This window comes from Rattus norvegicus, chromosome 8 (genome assembly GCF_021556685.1).
Source record: "Rattus norvegicus strain SHRSP/BbbUtx chromosome 8, alternate assembly SHRSP_T2T, whole genome shotgun sequence".
Classification (NCBI taxonomy): domain Eukaryota; kingdom Metazoa; phylum Chordata; class Mammalia; order Rodentia; family Muridae; genus Rattus; species Rattus norvegicus.
Genome location: NC_141541.1, coordinates 74271517 through 74291493, shown reverse-complemented (window position 1 = coordinate 74291493; position 19977 = coordinate 74271517). Strand labels below are relative to the sequence as shown.

At 41.7% G+C, this 19977-nt stretch overlaps 1 protein-coding gene and 1 long non-coding RNA gene across 13 annotated transcripts in view; one reads left to right on the top strand and one right to left on the bottom strand.

Moving 5' to 3' along the window:
* Positions 1–1138: 1138 nt before the first annotated feature.
* Csnk1g1 (casein kinase 1, gamma 1) overlaps positions 1139–19977 on the bottom strand; it is a 137178-nt gene continuing 118339 nt past the window's right edge. For 8 of the 12 annotated variants that reach the window (NM_001431619.1, NM_001431621.1, NM_001431618.1 and 5 more), the window contains 2 exon segments: positions 1139–6887; positions 14272–14378. In NM_001431619.1, coding sequence (NP_001418548.1) covers positions 6833–6887; positions 14272–14378 — 162 coding nt within the window. In that variant the 3' untranslated portion in view covers positions 1139–6832. 12 annotated transcript variants of the gene reach the window in all.
* Positions 15912–19977, top strand: part of LOC148004211 (uncharacterized) — a 37708-nt gene continuing 33642 nt past the window's right edge. The window contains exon 1 of the long non-coding RNA XR_015627788.1: positions 15912–16029. This is a non-coding gene — a long non-coding RNA (uncharacterized LOC148004211). The remainder of the gene's footprint in view (positions 16030–19977) is intronic.

Below are 19977 nucleotides of genomic sequence, written 5' to 3'. Positions count from 1 at the left end.
GGTTGCAGCTGGCAGAGCTTGCTAGTTTGCTGATCTTAGGCAACCTGAAGCAAAAGCAAGCAGTCTGGAGATCCAGCTTTCTTCCACCTCCTTCTCTTCCGTTGAGCCCCTTCTCCCCTCTCTCCCCAACTCTTGAACTCCACCTTCCCTTCCCCTGCCCAATCACTGGCTCTCACCTTTATTTTACAATTTAAAATGGGGAGGTTCTGATGAAGTCACGTGAGTACCAAGAATGCGACTCCGAAGCCCTTCTTTCGGAAGTGGAATTAACATCACAATACAAACAGCTCCAGGGCAATCCACAACAGGGACACGTGCTGAGGACAGGGGATAACTTCTGGTGTTTTTCAAGTGCCAGTTTTTTTTTTCTCTTTGCTGTTTGTGTATTTTGCCTGTGTGAGTGTATGTAGGTGCTCACAGAGGCCAGAAGATAACTTTGGCTATCTTGGAGCTAGACTTACAGGCAACTGTGACCTGTACGACCTGGGTCCTGGAACCTGAACTTGTGCCCTCTGCAAGAACAGTATGCAGTTCTTAACTGTGAGTTATCTTTTCAGTCCCTTTCCTTTTATTTTTTGAGACAAGGTCTGTCGATGGGGCTGGGGTTTGCCTTATGGCTGAACTGACTGGTAAGCTAGCCCCAGAGACTGCTGGTCTCTTCCTTTCCAGCACTGAGATTACAAGTGTGTCACCATACCCGACTTTTCACATGGGTGCTGGGGACTAAATTTAGGTTCTCATAGTTGTGTGGCATGCACTTTACCAAGCTGTCTTCCCAGACCTGAGATATTAAAAAAAAATTGTGTACGTGGTGGTGCATGTCGATATATACATGGATGTCAGAGGACAGTTCAGTGTTCTCTTACCTTTTTTACATACACTCTGGGGGTTAAATTTAGGTCACCAGACCTGTGCAGCAAGCACCTTTACTCTTCAGACCATTCTGTTGTCCCTGGAATACTTTTAAAGAGACTCAGAGGAGATGAGAGGGCAATATTCAGCCCAAGGAATGAAGGTAGAATGCCAACGTTCCAGACATTATTTTTGTTTAAAGAGGTATCGATTCCCATCAGTCAGTCCCAGCCAGAGTCTTAGAAATGAACCAGGAGACTAAAAACCAAGTAATGAACCAAGGAAGTAAAAGTAGCCAAGAAAGGTAGGACATTTTATTTTACATACAAAAAGGGTGCAAACTGAGTCCTTCCTTCCCCAAGGGGAAGAGGTATACTTAAAGATCACATTTGTGTTGTCATGGTGCCCTATGAAATGGGCTACTCTGAGATAACATATCCAGACCCACATTCCACTTTCTCCAAAGGCTACTTCCTCTGCAAAGAAGTCTTCTCTAATGGTGTTCAAATCTGTCAACTGGAGGAAACATTTCAAATACACTTGAAATTGACATTCATTTAAAAAATACAATTTCATTTTTCACAGCTGTTTTTTTTTTGACCAGTGCCAGGGATTATGAAACATTACGTATCTTTAAAAAAGTAGGAAAAAAAAAGAACATTTAACAATAACTAGACACATCCACACATGAATTAAAACTGATTTCCATAGCTGATTATACATCATCTACTTAAAAAAATTGAGACCAACATCCTAACACCTTCTAAAGAGTACAATGGGTAACACTTGAGACAAACGATGAATCAGAGTGTAATACATCCAATGGGAATTGCTGCATCAACGCGACTTTCCATTGGAGAGTGATAGCATTTTTGGTTTCATTTTTTCTGCCATTCTCTGCTTGACAAACATAGCTCTTTCCCAGAGCCAGCTTACTCACTGGTCTGAGCAGCTCACTGAGAACACTAAGGAACACAGTTCCCAGGAGCTTGTGCTGTCTCTGAGAATAAAACACATACAGCAGACTGCATACATCCATTTGTAAATACATGTATTCCCCAAGAAATGGCTCATGTTTCCTGAGACATTCCTAACAGATTGGTAAGCCTTCTGAAAGGCTTTCGGTGCATGGAATGGCCTGGGATTTGGTCTGGAGTGCCCAAAGAGGGGCAGCAAAAAGTTTCACCAACCCTGAAAGGTACGTTTGGGGGCAATCAGGATGGGAATTGCCTGTGCATTCCTTTCTGGCTTATCATCACAGATGATCCTCTGCTTTTAGACCCTAAAGGTGGTGATGGCACCAGAAAAGAGTTTTTTTTTTTTTTTTTTTTTTGGGGGGGGGGGGATCCTGTCCACACAACTGAGGTTTCTTTATAATATCAAGTTTGGTAACTGAACTAGAGACACATTGAGTGCATATTCACTTTTTTTCTTGATAAGCTGATCTATAAATACTGGAGTGGGTTTCCTGGTTGTTTTGTTTTGTTTTTTTTGAGAAAATATTTCAACTACTATTGCCTACACTCAGGGGTCTACTATTTTGAATACAATAAGAACTCTAATCTCTGTACTTAGTTACTTTCAAAAGTAAAAAAAAAAAAAAAAAATGTTAAGACTGGTTATTGGATCAGAGACTCCCAAGACTGGTGAAGAAAACACTGCTCAAAACTTTACAAACTCACAGAAGGGCCCCATATGGTGACCTCTTCTTTTTCATAATCAAAAAAAAAAAAAAAAACAACAACAACAACAAAAAAAAAAACAAACCAAAAACCAAAAAAAACAAAAAACAAAAAACCTAACGCCCTTAACACAAAGTTGCCCAATAAACAAAGGGATTTAATTTGATTCCTACCAACCCATCATGGGGAAGGCTGGAGTCTTGGCCATCAATCTGCAAAATCAAGAAACCCAGAGGTAAGTGCTCATTACCCAAATGGCCAATCCAGATGGGTACCTAGTTATTCTGGCTCCCTGAGGGACTCTGGAATCAACCTGCCCACTTGGGGCAATGGAGGGGATGGTGGCAGTGGCCTAGCAAAGGCAATGTTGGTTATATGACCATACAACTCCTGGTCTTAAAAACTCAGGCCATGGCATGACCGACACTAGATAAAGTATCATCAGAGCAACTAAACAAAAGTGAAAAACTGGTTTCACTTATGAACATGGGAGAGGTGGCTGGGATTCAGGAGTTCTATGGGCTTGGGAGGGATTGATCAAAAGAAACTAAGACCAAGTTCTTGTGAGGAAACGCTTTCTAGGCTTCTGTGGCGTTATTCTTGAGAAATGCAGCCATACTTGCTCATGGAGGGGAATGAATTATCTTTTACATTATTTTTTAAAATAAGGCTATGATCCTTACCAACCACTTTAACAGCACACTTGTGGCATCTCACGTGGTTGCTAACATTGAACATCAACACTCAATAAGCGCTACAGCACACTTTTCTTCTGAACTAAACTGGAAGGTATTTTACAGAAATGGACACCAGCTGGCTAGTGGACATCGGCTGTTTTCTGAGTTCTTGTCATTCACTAAAAATGAAAAGGAAATTTAACACTTTCAGAAATCTTGGAATCCTTGCTGTTTCCTGCAGTTTGTTCCAATTGGAATGGGATTTTTTTTTTTTTTTCCTTTCTTTTCTTTTTTCCGGAGCTGAGGACCAAACCCAGGGCCTTGTGCTTGTTAGGCAAGCGCTCTACCACTGAGCTAAATCCCCAACCCCTGAAATGGGAATTTGAACTGGAGACTTAGCTAGTCACCTGACTTACACATACCTTCACAGACCCTGTTTGCTCCTGGACAGACCCAGAATAGAAGAATGTTAATTAAGGCAGTCAGGAGTGCTCACTAGCTGCTGGCACATTCAGTGCAGCCTTGTGGGCAGTCTGAGTAAGTACTCTGAAAGCCCACTTGTATGCCTGGACACTTTACACCGTGGTGTAGCCCTGGTCCGGTTGGACCTTACTTAGTATGCTCAGACTGCAATGTCTCAAGGTCAGCAAAGCTTGAGGAAAACTCCAAATAGCACAGTATGAAATGCCCCATCTCAGGGAACAGGTGAGTTAGTTTAAGGGGAAGTAAATGCATCAATATTAAAGAAAACTGTCCTCAGGTGTCATACCTGAGGTGGAGTAAGTGGACTTAGATGCAGGAAGATGGAGGGAGTGCCTGTGCCCGTGGATCTGGCTGAGTTTGCAGTCAGGCAGGTAAAAGAAACAGGGATGTGCATGCAGCTTGACGTGCTGGGGTGGGGTGGGGTGGGGTGGGGGCTGAACTGATGAACAGATTGTCCCTGGGGAATTCAGTTATATTTTAATTTTAAAGAAGATAAGAGAATTACTCAGGGTTGGGATCACCTTAGGGTGTCAATAGCTTTGAAAGGATCACCACCCATCCTGCATTTTAAAGGGACCTTTGCTACAAAACCCAAATATTTATTAAGGGATTTGTGGGGGTTGGAGGGTGCCAACAGTGTAGTAGGAAGGACCCTCCCCCACACCCACAAACCACTCAGGTTCAACCACTCAAGAGCTAGCCTATAAAAATATTTTAAGACAAAAAAGAAGTCTTAAGCCCAGCTGCAGGGCACCCCACCCTGCAGCCAAGCAGGCCACTGCCTTTGCTTTGTCTTGGAAGCAGGGTGGGGGAGGCACTTAGTGGGGCAGAGAGTGCCAGGATGCTCTAGGCCTTGCCACCATTTCCTGGGATGAGGATTTTTAAGTTTCTGTAGGGGTAGTCAGAGTTGCCCACATGCCAAACGAGGGACTATATAAAATTTAGTAATGAGCTTTAACTACTATAGAGTAAAAAGGAAGCAAATCCTAACACTCAAATTCCTTATGGGAAAGGGATTTGACCTGACTTCTCCCTGCCACTCTGTTTCACAGACAAGAACATTTCATGTATAGAAACAGCCAGGTGGCCATCTTCACAAATGCTGAGCAGGTCTGAAGGCAGTGGGAGGAGAGATTCCCTAGCCAAGGTCCACAGAACAGGTAAGGCGCACGAACTCTCTGCTTCATCCGATACTAAATTTGACCCATGACCACCAAGTGTCCTGACATCTTCCAGTCCTCTACATAAACAAGCAAAGGGTTCTGTGCTGCACTAAGTCACTAGCCACTGTCCTATGTGCTTAGCTCTTTATACCCAGACACAGACCTCTTTTCCCACATGAAAAATTCTTCTTGCCACAACTAGTATAAGAAGTCACCATCTGGAAATGCTACTAATCTCAAATGAAATAGAACATGGGAAGAGTAACCCCACGCAGTTAACTCTGCAGCCAGTGATGCTTCATGGTGGTATGTCCAGGGAAGAAAATGGTGACAGGTGGAGTGTATGGGGAAAACATGCTAAGATATGTGGTCATATTATCTGGACAGAGTCTGTTCAATTGTAAGATAAATTGTAGACCTTTCATTACAGTTTCCTTTTCCCTGGAATTTCCTAGCACCAACCAGTCTTACCTTCCCTGCGTACTGCAGCCCACGTACCGAGTTCTAAGCCTGCTGCCATGGATATGCTCCAAGATTCCACAGGCCTGGGTTCTAAGGCAGACTGACCCAAATGTTCTAGCTCACTTCAGGCAGACAGAAAATATTTTTCTTTTCATGGCCCTAGGATGCTGCATCCTGAGCTTCCTCTGGCAGTTGGAAGGCAAATTTGGTGCCTTCTTTTGTCCACTACTGGCAATATGGTGGTGGCTGTTTAGTCACTAATTTTGTTCCCCGAGTCAACAGAAAGTCACATGGCTATCTAGTAGGAAGTCCCTGGCAGTGGAGGAAACAGAAATTTTGTTTTGTTGTTGTTGTTAAGTATCTCCTCTCTGAGGTGAGGTGCCTTCTGGTCGTCACAGTCTGGCTCGGTGCTCATCCCAAGTGCTCAGGAGCTGGGCTTTCCAGCTCTGGGCTGATTAGGTCAAGGGGCTCTGGTGGGGACTTTTTTCTGCAGCAGAGAAGATGAATGAAAATTCAAGTATGTTTCCTTGCCAACCTGAGTATTTACTCAGGATGACGCAGAGTTTGGCTTCTTCTCTTCCAAGTGCTGCAAATCAGACTCTTTCCATCAAGAATGTCCTCTGGACCCACATTTTCTCTGAATGGCTTGGCTGGCCCATCCCCCTTGAAAAAAGAAAAAAGTAACCCCCCAATATAACCAGACACAATATGCATCTGCCATGTTGTTTACAAAATAAAAAAAACAAACCCCCAAACTAAAAGTGCAATAAAGTCAGTTTCTTCTCCTTTGCTCAGAACCACAGGCTTGTTTTGCTACAGCCTGGAGCAAAGGATCTGCTTGTCAAAAAAGCTAAGAATGCCAATACACAGGGACAGTAGACTGCAGATTGCTCACAGCTTGTGTCCCAGAGTGTAACTTCACAGGAGGGAGGGAGGGAGGGAGGGAGGGACCAAGAAAGGGACCAGAACCCTGTGGCCAGCTGGGCTGAGGGGTTACCCAGGCACAGAAGGAGGAAACCATACTACCAGACACATCTGGGACGTGGAGACGTTCTCCAGCCCAGGGCTGTCGTCTTCCCCTATCTTCTTGGCCACACCACCAGCTTCTTGACAGAGCCTTTAGCTTAGTAGTTTCTATGCTGGAGAGGGTTGAGGATGGTGCAAGAGCCAGGAGTAAAGGAAGAGAAGGGAAGAGAACAGTAGTCCTTGAGTTTTTGTGAATGACACCTTCACTGTAAACAATGGGAAGAGAGTCAACCAGATAGCCCAAGGGCAAGCAGTGGAGAAGCAGCAGCTCTGGACCCGCTCAGAGCTCAGACAGAGGGGATTGCCACTGGCCCACTTGGCCCTGGCTGCCTGCACTGGCTCCTTCTGGGGGCATCTGTTTTCTTCTTTTTGGTTTGGATCTCTACCCTCCCCCACAGAGGAGTCCCTTCCAATGAGAAATGGCAGGAGCTGCAGGTGCAATTGGAGCCAGAGTCCCCAGGACTTGAGGACTCCTGGGAGGCACTGGTCACTTGTGTCGCTGAGCAGTCTTCTTCCTTTTCCTCTTAAAGAAACAGCAGCACCTGGGGCACAAGAACATTTTAAGTCAGCCTAGAAGCCTCCAGCTCTCAGCAGATCTCTGCCTGCTTCTGCTTACTGCAGGGGGTAGGATTTCTTCTCTCCTGGTGCCCACCCACATGGCCACCCACCATCTACAGTACACATATACTGGAAATAGCGGGCATCTGTCAAGAAAGCTAAAGGCAAAGGCTGATTTGAGTTGCAGCCACTCTACCCGATTATCAAAATGCTGTCCATCGGCATGGCTGCCACAGGCATTTCTGGAAGAAGGAAGGATAAAGAAGGCTTTGCCTAGACTAACATCTAACCTAGATACTCCATCTTTGTCTAGAACCAAGATGGAGGGTGCTAGGGGCACATATAAAAGCCTCCACTGGATGCCTCTTGATACCGGTGCAGTTCAATGTAGCTCTCTGGCCAGTAGGCAAGGAGTCTAAACTGAGACAAATATATCTCACGCCAATTATGAAATCTAGAATCCTGGCAATCAAATGATTCTAATAAAAGACTAAGATCCTTTCTACCTTGTTCTTGTCCCCAACATGATGCCTGGAGTAAGCAGAAGCACTAGCTCATAGGGAGGTGAACTTTTATCTCCTGACACCAGCACATGTGCCAATCATCCCAAGGAAACCAAGACCTGAAGCCCAGGAGCTAATCTTCTAGAAACTCTAGTCACAGGGAATTCCCCAATTAGACTGCCACTGTTCCAGACAGGGTTCCCAACTGGTTTACTTAAAGGAAAGGCTGAGGCCCTGCAAGTGCCATTTCATGGGGGAACAGCCTGTAGAGGAGTGGCAGTGCTGGTGTACCCCAACTCTGAGGATGCTCTCATTCCAGTCTTTGCACTAGGAAGTGTAGCTGTCATACAGGCCCTGGAGAAGGGGCACTGAGGACCATGGCAAGATTGATACAGAAGGTATGTTCTGCCCAGAAATGACAGATGAGAAATGAGAAGGGTGGTACAAGGCAGTGGATGAGTCAACGATGCCAAAGAATGGGAGTGAATAAAGTTGTAAGTAAAGCTCAGATGCTTGATCCTTGAAAGAAATCTTCTTCCGAGAAAACTCTTTTAAGTCTCTTACCTAATTCTTCCAGAGTTGTTTAAAATTTCTTGTATAATGTTATGTGAATGAATGTGTTTTATGTGGATGTCTGTGTGTCACGTGAGTGCCTGGTGCCATGGAATCATGAAGAAAACATCAGGCTCCTAGGACTGGACTTAGAGACAGTCATGAGCTGCTGGGAAATGAAACCACATGCTCTGGAAGAGCAGCTAGTGAGCTTAATTGCTGAAAACAAACCTGGGGTTTTCAGTGAAAGGGATGTTAGTATAGAAACAGAACCACTGCTACCTGCCAATACCCCTACGTCCCCTGCAGCTGGTCAACCTCCCTTTAGACCTGTGTTACTGTATTTTCTTATGGTGTTTCTAATATTTTCATCACTAGAAATTTGGATAACGTTTCTTTCCTGAAATTCTCTTTTGAGTCAAGGACTCATTATTATGTAGCCAAGGCTGGCTTCAAATGTGCAATCCTCTGGCCTCAGCTTCCCAGAGGGCTAGGATTTAAAGGTGTGTATTACCATACCTAGAGGGAGAAAGTTTTTCAGAATACAGAAATAAACATTTAAATAGATAGCAATGTGACCTTTAACTGCAATTTCATTCAATTTGAGACAGGAGGTTCTTAAGAGAGTTTTAAAATATTTTCTTCAAAATTTGGTCACAGTGATATTTTCTTCTGAGAGTTATTCTTGGCTACATAACAAGTTTGAAGCCAACTTGGGCTATAGGAGACCTTGCCTCAATAGATAGACAAATAGATTATGTATATACATGTGTGTCTGTCCCAACAAGACCTGTCTCAATGACATTTGTAAGTACCATTAATTGGTGTGAACAAAAGTGTCATATATATCTGGAAACTGAATAAATTATTTTAAGTAAAAATGATGAACACTTTTGATTGCTTAAAATAATCCTTAATGGAAACACTGAGGAAGAATTAGAGAAAAGCACTTATTTATACACATGCATTAGAAAGTGACATGTGTTTTTAAAAAGTTTTATTCGTTTTATGTGTACAGTATTTTTGTTTGCATGTATGTCTATGCACCATGTGTGTCTGGTCAGAATAATGCATTCAACCCTTGGGACTGGAGTTATAGATGGTTATGAGTACCATGTGGGTATTTAGAAATGAAACTGCTTGCTCTGGAAGTGATCTTAACCATCAGGCCATCCCAGAAACTGGGACTTGAATCTGCCAACTTGAATGTATAGAACTTAGTATTTAAGTAAACAAGTCAAATTTCATGAAGAACCAGTATTTCAGCAGCAAAAAACTATGTTTTTTGTGGGTTTACTAACTCTAAACTTAATTTCTAAATTGTATTTTTTTGTGTGTGGAGGATCCTAAAATGATTTTTTGTGTTTTCAAATATAAACACTAAAAACAAAAACAAACAGACAAAAAAAGGTTTGAAGAATTCAGGGAATTACCATGTGCTTCTGCTGAATCACCAGAGTATGCATGAGCTGAAGGTATCATTCAGAGTCAGCCATATTTTGTATTTAGAGCCCTATATAGCTTCAGCAGCAGTAGAAGCTTTTACTTCCACAATGAGAAAAGGAACCCCACAATCTATTCTTAAAGGCTTTGGTATCTGTGGTGACCACTAGCAAAAGGATCTAGACTGGAGGCCAAGTCTATACTGAGTAACTCTACATGGGTATGTTCCTCTCAGAACAAAATAAGGGTAAGTGATCAATTCCCTTTATGTCCTAGGTCTCCTTCTAGTTGTTCCTTTGAATGGCCGGAAATTCTTAACAAGTTATAGTTAAAACTGATTTAGGTCTTTATTCACAAGCCATCAAACACTCTTCCCACAGGCCTCTGCTTGCTACTGGGTCACCTCAGCACTCTCCTTTAAGCTGCCCCCTTGCTGTTTCTCTTCTTTTTTTTTTTTCCGGAGCTGGGGACTGAACCCAGGGCCTTGCGCTTCCTAGGTAAGCGCTCTACCACTGAGCTAAATCCCCAGCCCCGCTGTTTCTCTTCTTTATTACATCTTTTTTCTCTTCCTCTGCTCTAAAATTGGTTCAAGTCCTACTGTGTCTAGAAGTCTTCCTTGAGAATTCACAGTGACTCCTCACTCTCTCAGTCTTCTGTAGAAGTCTATCTTTTCCCATGTGTATGACTCACTTTACAGCTGGGTGACACCTAAGCTCTTTGGACAGGGCCTCCACTTTACTTGCCCTGTCCTTCCCTGCCATCCCCAGTCTCTGAACTCTATGCATAAGATTGGATGAACATAGTAGAACTTAAGGTATTTGCACTTGGGATCATGTAACTGACACCTCACAGGAAAAAATAGACCAGGACAACATTAGATTACACAGACACATGAAGAGGCCCAATGTCCTATTTGAAACTCTAACACTATCAATACTATTGCCATAAAACCCAGCTCTCATCTTCAATACATATCTGTTCCTAGATAAACCCCTGTGGACAATTTGGCTTAGATAGTTGGGGTTTAAAAACCAGGGCCCAATCCAGTTACTGAAAATAACTTTTTAAAATAAAGTAGTCAGGATCTAGCAGGCTATTATCACAGAAGAGAATATGACCTTAGGTGTGCAGAGTGTGTGGAAGGGTTACAAAAAGTCACCAATATGAATCCTTCAGCAATTTCCTTCACATCCCACATTCTCTACATTTGTATTAAAGAAGCCTTTTCTGGAAGAAAAGACAGGCTTCCCTATTTCTGTCAGCCCCTGACCTACTATTCTCTCACAAAAGAATAAAGGTATAAAGGCAACAAAACAAAACGAACAAACAAACAAAAAAACCCAGCAATGTCCAATCAACGACAAAATGTGGATCTTTCCCTTGAGGAGTTCTCCTTTTTTAAAGACTCTTACTATAGATGAAAAACTAACCAAAATCAACAAGAAACTCACTAAGGAACTTATGAATTCCTCCAGTCTATTTCCATGTTACAAAACATGTTGCCAAAGGTGAAAATAATTACCTGATGATAACATTGTTTTATGGTTATTAAAACATCTAACATCTTATCTTTCTACACTTGGGGGGAAAATTGGAAAGAAGTTCATTCAACTTAAAAAAAATTGTGAGATATTGTTTTTGGTAAGAGTGCAGTGATAAATGAGGTGGATTTGAAAGAAAAGAAAGAAAAGATTGATGTCTGGGTTCAAGGTCTGCCCCATCCCACGTCGTGGACCTAACTTCCTTAGTCTGGGTGACTAAGGCATAAGAAAGGATGTGAATCCATTCAGTATCCCTAAGGCTTTGCCAATCCCAGTCTAGTCTGGTCCACTCCCCTTACATGTGGACTGGGGAGAGGGACTCACCACAGGTTGAGCATTTTCAGGCAGCTACAGAGTATATAAAGAGAAAAACATAGAAAAGGGAGATAGAGAGAGAGGGGGGGGGGAGGGAGAGGGAGAGAGAGAGAGAGAGGTATTAGTCCACAGGTGAGATGGAAGTGACTCCCTGTGAGCCATGCAAACATGCAGTATGTGTCTGTGTTTAATTTCCCCCAGCCGAGGGAGCAAGCCACTTGGTCTTCACATTTAAGAGAGGGGGCAGAAGTCTGACAGAAACACCAGTGTGGGAGCTGGTTCTCTGGGGAATGCAAAACAAAAAGAGCTGGTGGAAGCCTCAGGGTGGGCTTTCCAGGGCAACTTCCAGGAAGGCAGCAGGGGAAAGAGGAAATGTGTCTGGCTGTGAACCATATGATTCCCATACCAGGTCTTCCACAACGTTCAGCTAACTTCCACACTGCAATTAGAGAAGCGGCAACTAGTACTTAGGTCTTCTTGGAGGGAGGAAAAGTTTAAGAGATACTTTATCTTATTAGATGAGGGAATACACTGCTTGGTTATAACCACCAAAGAATGACCTAAATTCTAATTACACTAAATCTCAGGAGAAATCAGGTCCACAATTGTCAAGATATAGCAAAAGTATTGATTAAAAAAAAAAAATCAACCTAAAAATCATCTGCCCTCATCATTCCTTCAAAAGTGCCCTGTAGCTAGAAGAAAGGGGAAATCAAATGACTATTTGTATTACACAAATCAAAACCCATCATCCTGTGGTTTTGTTTTGCCTTTACACAAAATAAGCTGGGAAAAAGAACCTAAAACCATAAACTCGGAGGTAAACATTTCATACTTTCCTTGTACTTGAGTTTAACTCCAAAATAGGCAACAGCCCTTATCCTATCGACAGGCTTAATGAACAAATGGCACCATCCCGTGTGCAGTGAGGGGTTGTTTGGGACACCTTAGGTTTCTCTAACTTCGACTTTTCCATTAAAATCAGCTAGTGAATATATGGCTACTATGTCCCTACTCAGTATATAGCAACATACATATACCACAGACACATGGCTGAGCCCTGACAATTCCCTAGGCAAGGTGGATTGGTAGCTAATGAAATTGCTATCAGAACCAGTATACAAAATGCCCCAAACACAGGGTTTGAGTGACATTTGGTCAAAGATAACTACTCTTTTAGTTTCTATACTTTTCAGAAGGTCTGGAGCTGAGGCAAGAAGTATAGTGGTCCTGTCTGTTAAATGGGAAGATGTTAACCTCTCGAACTCTAGTGTTTAGAATATGACAGAACAGAACAGAACAGAACAGAACAGAACAGAACAGAACAGAACAGAACAGAACAGAACAGAACAGAACAGGCTGAGCTCTTTCTGTATAGATGACCTCCTTTTTTCACACTGGACACAAACACCACACTCACACACAGAGTGTACACATTTACCCAAAATGAAATGAAAAGGTCCAAAATAAAATCTATTTAGGGTCTAACACTAAAGTTCATTTGGGTTAGAGTCAGACCTTAACTTCTGAACAGGTACAAATGTGAAATGGGGAGAAGATGGGGTAGGGTGGGAAAAGATGTGGCTCTCTTTCAAGATCAGAGAGTGCAGAGTGTGGTAGTTTCCAATCCTGGCTGCACATTAGAATTCCCTGGCCTTTTAAATATATTCATTATTAGGCCAGATATTAATAAATTAGCTTCAAATATCTGTGGCCATGCAGAAGTATCTGTATTTTCTAACATATTCTAGGTGATTCCAAAGTGCAGCCAAGGGTGAGAGTTCAGAAAGTGGGAATATCATACAATTTACTGAGAATGACAGAAACGCTTATAAGCACCATTAAAATCTCCCAAGCCCTGAGAAGTAAGGAGAGTGTTTAATTACTAAAATAGTCTCCTGCTGGCATTACCTTCCAGCCAATCCCTTGTCTACAGGTATCAACAAGATAGAACTGAAGTCACACTTATTCAATTTTTTGATCTGCTAAGCAGAAAAAGACCTTTTAAAGGCCAAGTGAGCTCACCAAAGAGATGGCCACGAATACAACCATGCAAAGTACATCTCAAAGAAAATCCACAATGTGTGGTGACCCTGACTGATGCCCAGAGGTGTAAGCATGTTCTCATTTGTACTAAAAATATGTTGCTTGCCCCAGAGAAAACATTTGGACACTGAATATTCTCAAAGAACTTCAAAGAAAGGTCAGGATTGATTGGCAGGAGTTCTGACTCATGTTTCTCTAGCTTCCCTACCTGATATCTTCTTGGAGTTTAAACCTGGATTTGAGTTTGGGACAAGAAAAAAGGAAAAGTGGTAGAAATGCTGTTTGTGCAGCAGTCAGCAGCACTACCTTCCAGCCCCGAATCTCTAGAGTTTAAACACAGACCATGCAGAAAGCACCAAGGGGCTAGTGGGAGAGCACAGCAAGACATATGCATGCAAGAGAAGCAGAGAAGGAAGGGAGGAATTGCCTTGCTTCTTGGAATTAGGGTTACTTCTTTGCCGTCCCAAGATTCTTGTACTTACAAAAATAACTGTTTTGCCTGATGTACTTAGTTTTGCTGAGCCCAGACTGCCTAAAAGACAGCAAAATGTCTGCCAAACCCTTTTAATCAGGACCATCCCTCTGGAATGGTTAGGCAACTAGAAATGTGATACTATACACCATGGCCCATGATTTAACATTTTTTTTTCTCTGTAATCCACAGGGAGCAAGAAGCTCCACGGCCTCTAAGAAGCTCTTGGCTACGACCTACTGTGGCTTTTACTGCATCGCTCTATGTCTGCCTTCAGCAGATAGGAAAAATGTAACTATCCCAGAAATAGGAGCTAAAAAGGGTGGCAGCAACCTTAATGCACCATGCAAAAAATAAAAAGGTCAGAAGAAAACCGTGGACATAGCATGAAGAATCCAGGCTATGACGAGCAGCACACAGAGGAGACAGACGTTTCCAGCCCATGAGGAGACAACCCTTTTAACGACAAGACAACCCCTTTAAAAGACGAACGTACTTAGCTTCCTCCACTACCTCCACTTCGGCATGAGCTGTGATCGGTGCACTGGAGTGAGCTCCAGTGGGGTCATCAACATTCAGCTCTCCATTGGTTGAGCTAACCACCTGAAACAAGACAGACTTCAATAAACATCATGGTTATATGAAGCACCTGCTACCACCAGAGTAGATTAAGAAAGATTAGGCAAAGTACTAGCCAGGCAGGGTGTAGAATGTGTGTTTACTTGGGTTAAGGGAACACTGTCCCGATTTAGAGAGGGTTCCCAGACCTATATTATGTCAAAATGCTTAACTTGATGATATAATCATTGACAATTACTTTCATATTGAGTACCTACTTGTGGCTAGCACTTTGTTACACTCTATGTATAAATTCAATCCTTACAAAACCCATATTTAATATGTCACCATTATTTGTGTGCGTGCGTGTGTGTGTGTGCGTGTGTGCGTGTGTGTGTGTGTGTGTGTGTGTGCGTGTGTGCGTGTGCGTGCGTGTGCCCATGCAGGCCAAAGGTGAATATTGGTATCACTCCTCAGGAACTTTCCACCTTATTTTGGGTCAGGGTCTTTCACTGGGACATGCAGGTTGCTGATTAGGCTAGGCTGGCCTGTGAAACCCAGAGATTCCCAAGACTCCACTTCTCCAGTATTGGGATTACAAGGGAAGCTACCATTAGTAGTGTTGGGGATAATAAAACAACCAAAACCAAACCAAACCAAAACAAAATCAAAAACCAAAACCAAACTAAAACAATAAAACAAACAATAACAGCAAAACAAAAACCAAACAAACCATGGGCTCTAGGGCTCCAACTGAGGTCACCATGTTGCCAGCAAGAACTTTACCAACTGACCTATCTCCCTGGCTCAATTACTTACAACAATCAAGTCATACTGATGTGTAAGTAAGTGTACAGGGGCAGTCTCAAGCGCCACAGTGTGTTTTCTGGGCAGTTGAACTCAGGACACCAGGCTTGGTGGCCAGTGCATTTACCTACCATGCCCTTGCTGTCCCCCAGCAAGCACCAGCTATTCTTTTGTAATGGATGAAACTCTACAAAATGACTTAACCAAGTGTTAAGTTAGGGTCAGTGTGCATGTATGGCTTCCATCTGTTTGTCCACAGATTTATTCATTTTTCAAAAGTATGTATAGTTCTGTATTAAAAATTAACTGTACAGCTGACTTCTAAAGATTAACTCATTTTGCCCCCTTGCTCATGGTAGGAAAATACTACTCTCAGTTTGTTATACTATATAATTATATAGTTTAGGTAATAATGCCTTTAAAGGACCAAGAGTGGGTGCCAGAAACCATAAATAATCACACTTTCTTTCAGAAATTTCTTCAAGGCTTTCAGTACTGGTTTGAAATTACTCAAACAACACTGCTACAGCCCCTCTGGTGAGAGGGAAGACGGTAAGGACAAACTTCCCTTGGAAAACAAGTCTTATTTCAATGGCCTTTATTTCAGGTTCACTGTCATCCCACTGCTCACTGATGGTCCCCGAACTGTCAATGAAGGCTCTGTCTCCCACTCCTGTCATCTGGTTAGTGTGGACCCGATCAGGCTTGTCTTGTTGTGCAGCCGCTCCTGCCACCTGCTTTCACTGCCAGCACATGACTCCTGCTTATGTGGGTGCTGGAGGGTGGGAAAGGGGAGCCAGCACAAACCACTCTGCTGTTAAAGATCTTGGCTGAAACATGGGAGAGAACCACAAAATAGAATAAATGGTTCAGACAACTTATGCTATTGGTAAGTAACTTCATCTATTTGAGACTGTTCTTACAGACTGATGTGAGGCTTATAAAGTAAGGAATGGGACAGAACTGGGTATGATACTTTATACATTACTGGAGGAAGTGAAAAATAGGAAGGAAGAACAATGTTCTAAAATCAGGCAGCCATGGGTTTGAACTCTAGCTCTACTGGCTATGGATCTTTGATCTTTCTGTATCTCAGCTTTCTAATTTGTAAAATGGGGCAATAGTAATGCTTATCCTATGAGGTCATCATGCAAGATAAGCCACAGTAAATGTTCAGCCCAGAGCCATGAGACATACTAATGGTTCAAAAATGTTCACCTTAGTGATACTCTTATTTGCCTCAAGCCAGGGAGTTTTACTAACAGTGGATTGTCTAAGATTTCCTAATTTATCCTAAAAAGCAAAGTGGAAGGGAATGTCCACTCCTTTGGGGGCAGACTGAATGAATACTGCCTACCACTGTTACTTCTGCACAAGAATATCTACTGGGCCCTTTCTCCTTCTTTTCTTTTCTTTTCTCTTTTCTTTCCCTTCCTTGCTTGCTTGCTTTCTTCCTTCCTTGAGACAAGGATTTTATGCTGTAGACCTGGCCTGGTGCCCCTATTATATAACCCAAGCTATATAAACTTACAGTACTATATAAATTTCTCACACTGCTCCTGACTTAATCTCCATAGAGGTAGGTTATGACAGGTATAAGACATCATGCCTGATTTCTTTCTTTCTTTCTTTTTTTAAAGATTTATTTATTTTATGTATGTGAGTATACTGTTCCTGTCTTCAGACACACCAGAAGAGGGCATTAGATCCCATTACAGATGGTTGTAAGCCACCATGTGGTTGCTGGGAATTGAACTCAGGACCTTTGGAAGATCAGTCAGTGCCCTTAACTGCCATCTCTCCATCCCGACTTTTTTCATGATTGAGAAAATTACAACAACGATAATTATTGAGAAAAAAAGAAGCCTACATTAAAATTGGACTTACCTGACTGAGGAAGACTCAAATTTAGTATCTCTGATTAGTAGACAGTCTAACATTATGGATAGTATACAACACAATATTTTCCTTCCTCTGAAACAGATTTTTCTGAATCTAATCATAATTTAAAAAATTAGACAAATTCAGAATTGTATAAGACTTTTGAAGACTTGGATTCTTTAAAAAGAACCATATTAAAAAGACCTTTAAAAAAAAGTCCCTGTGGACTGATACTGATTAAAGGACTTACAGGGATGGAGAGGTGAGTCAGTAGTTAAGAGCATTTGCAGAGGATCTAAGTTCAGTTCCTAGTGCCTACAGTGAGCTCACAGTTATCCACAGCTCTAGTTCCAGGGCATCTGATGCCTTCTTCTAACCTCTGGGAGCACCAGTACACATGTGGTGATCTTACATTCATGCAGGGGGAAAAAGAAACTAAGGAATCAGGCATGGTGGTGAATACCTAATATTACTAGGATTCAGGAGGCTAAAACAGGAGGATCACCATGAGTTGGAGGCTAACCTGGGTTATACAGTGAGATGTGCATTAGCATAGGCTACAGAGCAAGAGTGACAAAACCACCAAAATAAACAAACAAAACAGAGAGAAACTGAAAGACTGAAAGAGAAGGGAGAGGCAAAACAACCAATGGAGTGCAGGAATCTTGGTTAGATGCTGAGTACTGTAAAACTTTAAAGAACTGGGATTTGGGTTGCTAGATATAAGTTTATTTTCTTGGAGAAGACAAGGGTGTCATTGTTTATATGAAAGAATATCTTCGTTCTGAGATCTAGGTCGAAGTGCACGGAGCTAAAATATACTGTCTTAACTTTCAAAAAGGTCTGGAAAGCGAATATATACACATACACATGCAAGCACACAAAATTAAAGTAAATGTGGCAGAACCTTAATAAATTGTTAATCTAGGTTAAAGATCTTCCAAACTTTTCTGTAGACTTGGAATTTTCAAAGTAGAAGTTGGAGGAAGCCCAGCAAATAAGAAAGGCAGAGAAGGTTAACTTGATTGAGAACCACATCCTGCTGACTGCCCTAGTTCTGCTGTGAGTCCTATGGACATATTTTCTAGCATACATTACTGTTCACACTGGGAACTGGCTCATCCTATGAAAGCAGCCATTTTAAAATATTTGTTTGTAGGGACTGGAGAGATGGGTCTGTCTGAAGGCAGTGACAGTGTACTCATATAAATTAAATACATCTTTAAAAATGTTCCTTTGTTTATTTAATTTATTTCTGTAGCACTGAGAAGTAAACCAAAGTTTGTGTGTGTTCTAGGAAGCACTATAATGGAATCATATCCTCAGCCCTGAATCACTGATTCTTAATGAACCAGATCAAATGTTATGTAAGATGTTTTGGCTAAAAGCCAGGTGTAGTGGTGCAAACCTATAATGCCAGCATTCAGGTATCTGAGGCAGGAGGATTTGAAGTGTGTAGCCAGCATGAGCTGAAGAGAAATTCAAAGTTATCCTAGCATATCTTATCTTTTCAACATGAGAGAACTACTAGTGAGAGTCACTCCTGAGAATTACCTGTGCCTGGGTTATGGCACTTGCTAACAGCACTTCATGTCCTGTCCTTTATAATGTCTCCTCCCTAGGGACTGCTTCTGTTCCTATAAGCAATGTCCTTGGGCAATCTAAGGTTATCTCACTTTATAGTCAACATTTTAATCTATACCAGAAAGCATAAGATCGCAAATAAATCAGGCACATACATACAGACCCATGTGCCTCTGCCTCCTGAGTGCTGGGATTAAAGGTGAGTGCCACTATGCCTGACCTCAATTTATTTATACTTTAAACAATATCAATGTTATAATTTTCTGCTGAAATTTTAGTATACTCTTTACTGAAAAATAAGACTTCCATATTAGGTATATCCACATTTATTTTGCTGTAACCATATTAGCTTTAGTCACATAATTCGTCTGGCTATACAAAATCATGTAAGATTATATATGAGGAAGACCAAGAAAATGTCTGTCCCTTCCTATCTATCTATCTATCTATCTATCTATCTATCTATCTATCTATCTATCTATCTGAATATATAGAGACATATTCAATATATATACACATATATTCACACATTATATATTAATGGTAATATCCTTTGTAGAAATCTGACAAATTTAAATAATAATTCCTATTTTTCAAGATGTCACTAAGTGGGGCTGGAGAGATGGCTCAGCAGTTAAGAGCACTGACTGCCCTTCCAGAGGTCCTGAGTTCAATTCCCAGCAACCACATGGTGGCTCACAACCATCTGTAATGGGATCTGATGCCCTCTTCTGGTGTGTCTGAAGACAGCTACAGTGTACTCACATACATTAAAATAAATAAATAAATCTAAAAAAAAAAGTCACTGAGAGAAGATATCACGTACCAAAATGATTAATGCTTCAGCTGCTAACTCTTTTTTAAATGATTTATTTATTTTTATTTTATGTATATTGGTGTTCGGCCTGCCTGTATGTATGTGTGATTTTTTTTAGTGCCCTGGAACTAGAGATACAGACAGTTTTGAGTTGCCTCGTGGGTGCTGATAATTGAACCTATGTCCTTTGAGCCAGTGCTCTTAACCACTGAGCCAACTCTCCAGCACCCTCAGTTGTTAATTCTTAAGTCACACTGCCCTTACTTGGTTGTAGAGATTTCTAAAAATTCACAATATAATTTAATTTGAATAACTTCAGAGTAATCTTTTGGAAGAAGAAAAGTGTTTTGTCTTCTGGAACTTAAGGTTGTACAGGCAGAAGATCTGTGCAAATATTAGAAAGACAGGAACCAGGGTGTTCTCATTAAGTTGGTGTGTCCAAACTTAAACAAACCAATGTTCTTCTTCCTGGCAATTTGCCTTTAATCAAAGAGAGATGATGTTGCAGAGTATACAGGTTAAATATAACATGACTTCACCAAGCACCTCTGCAGA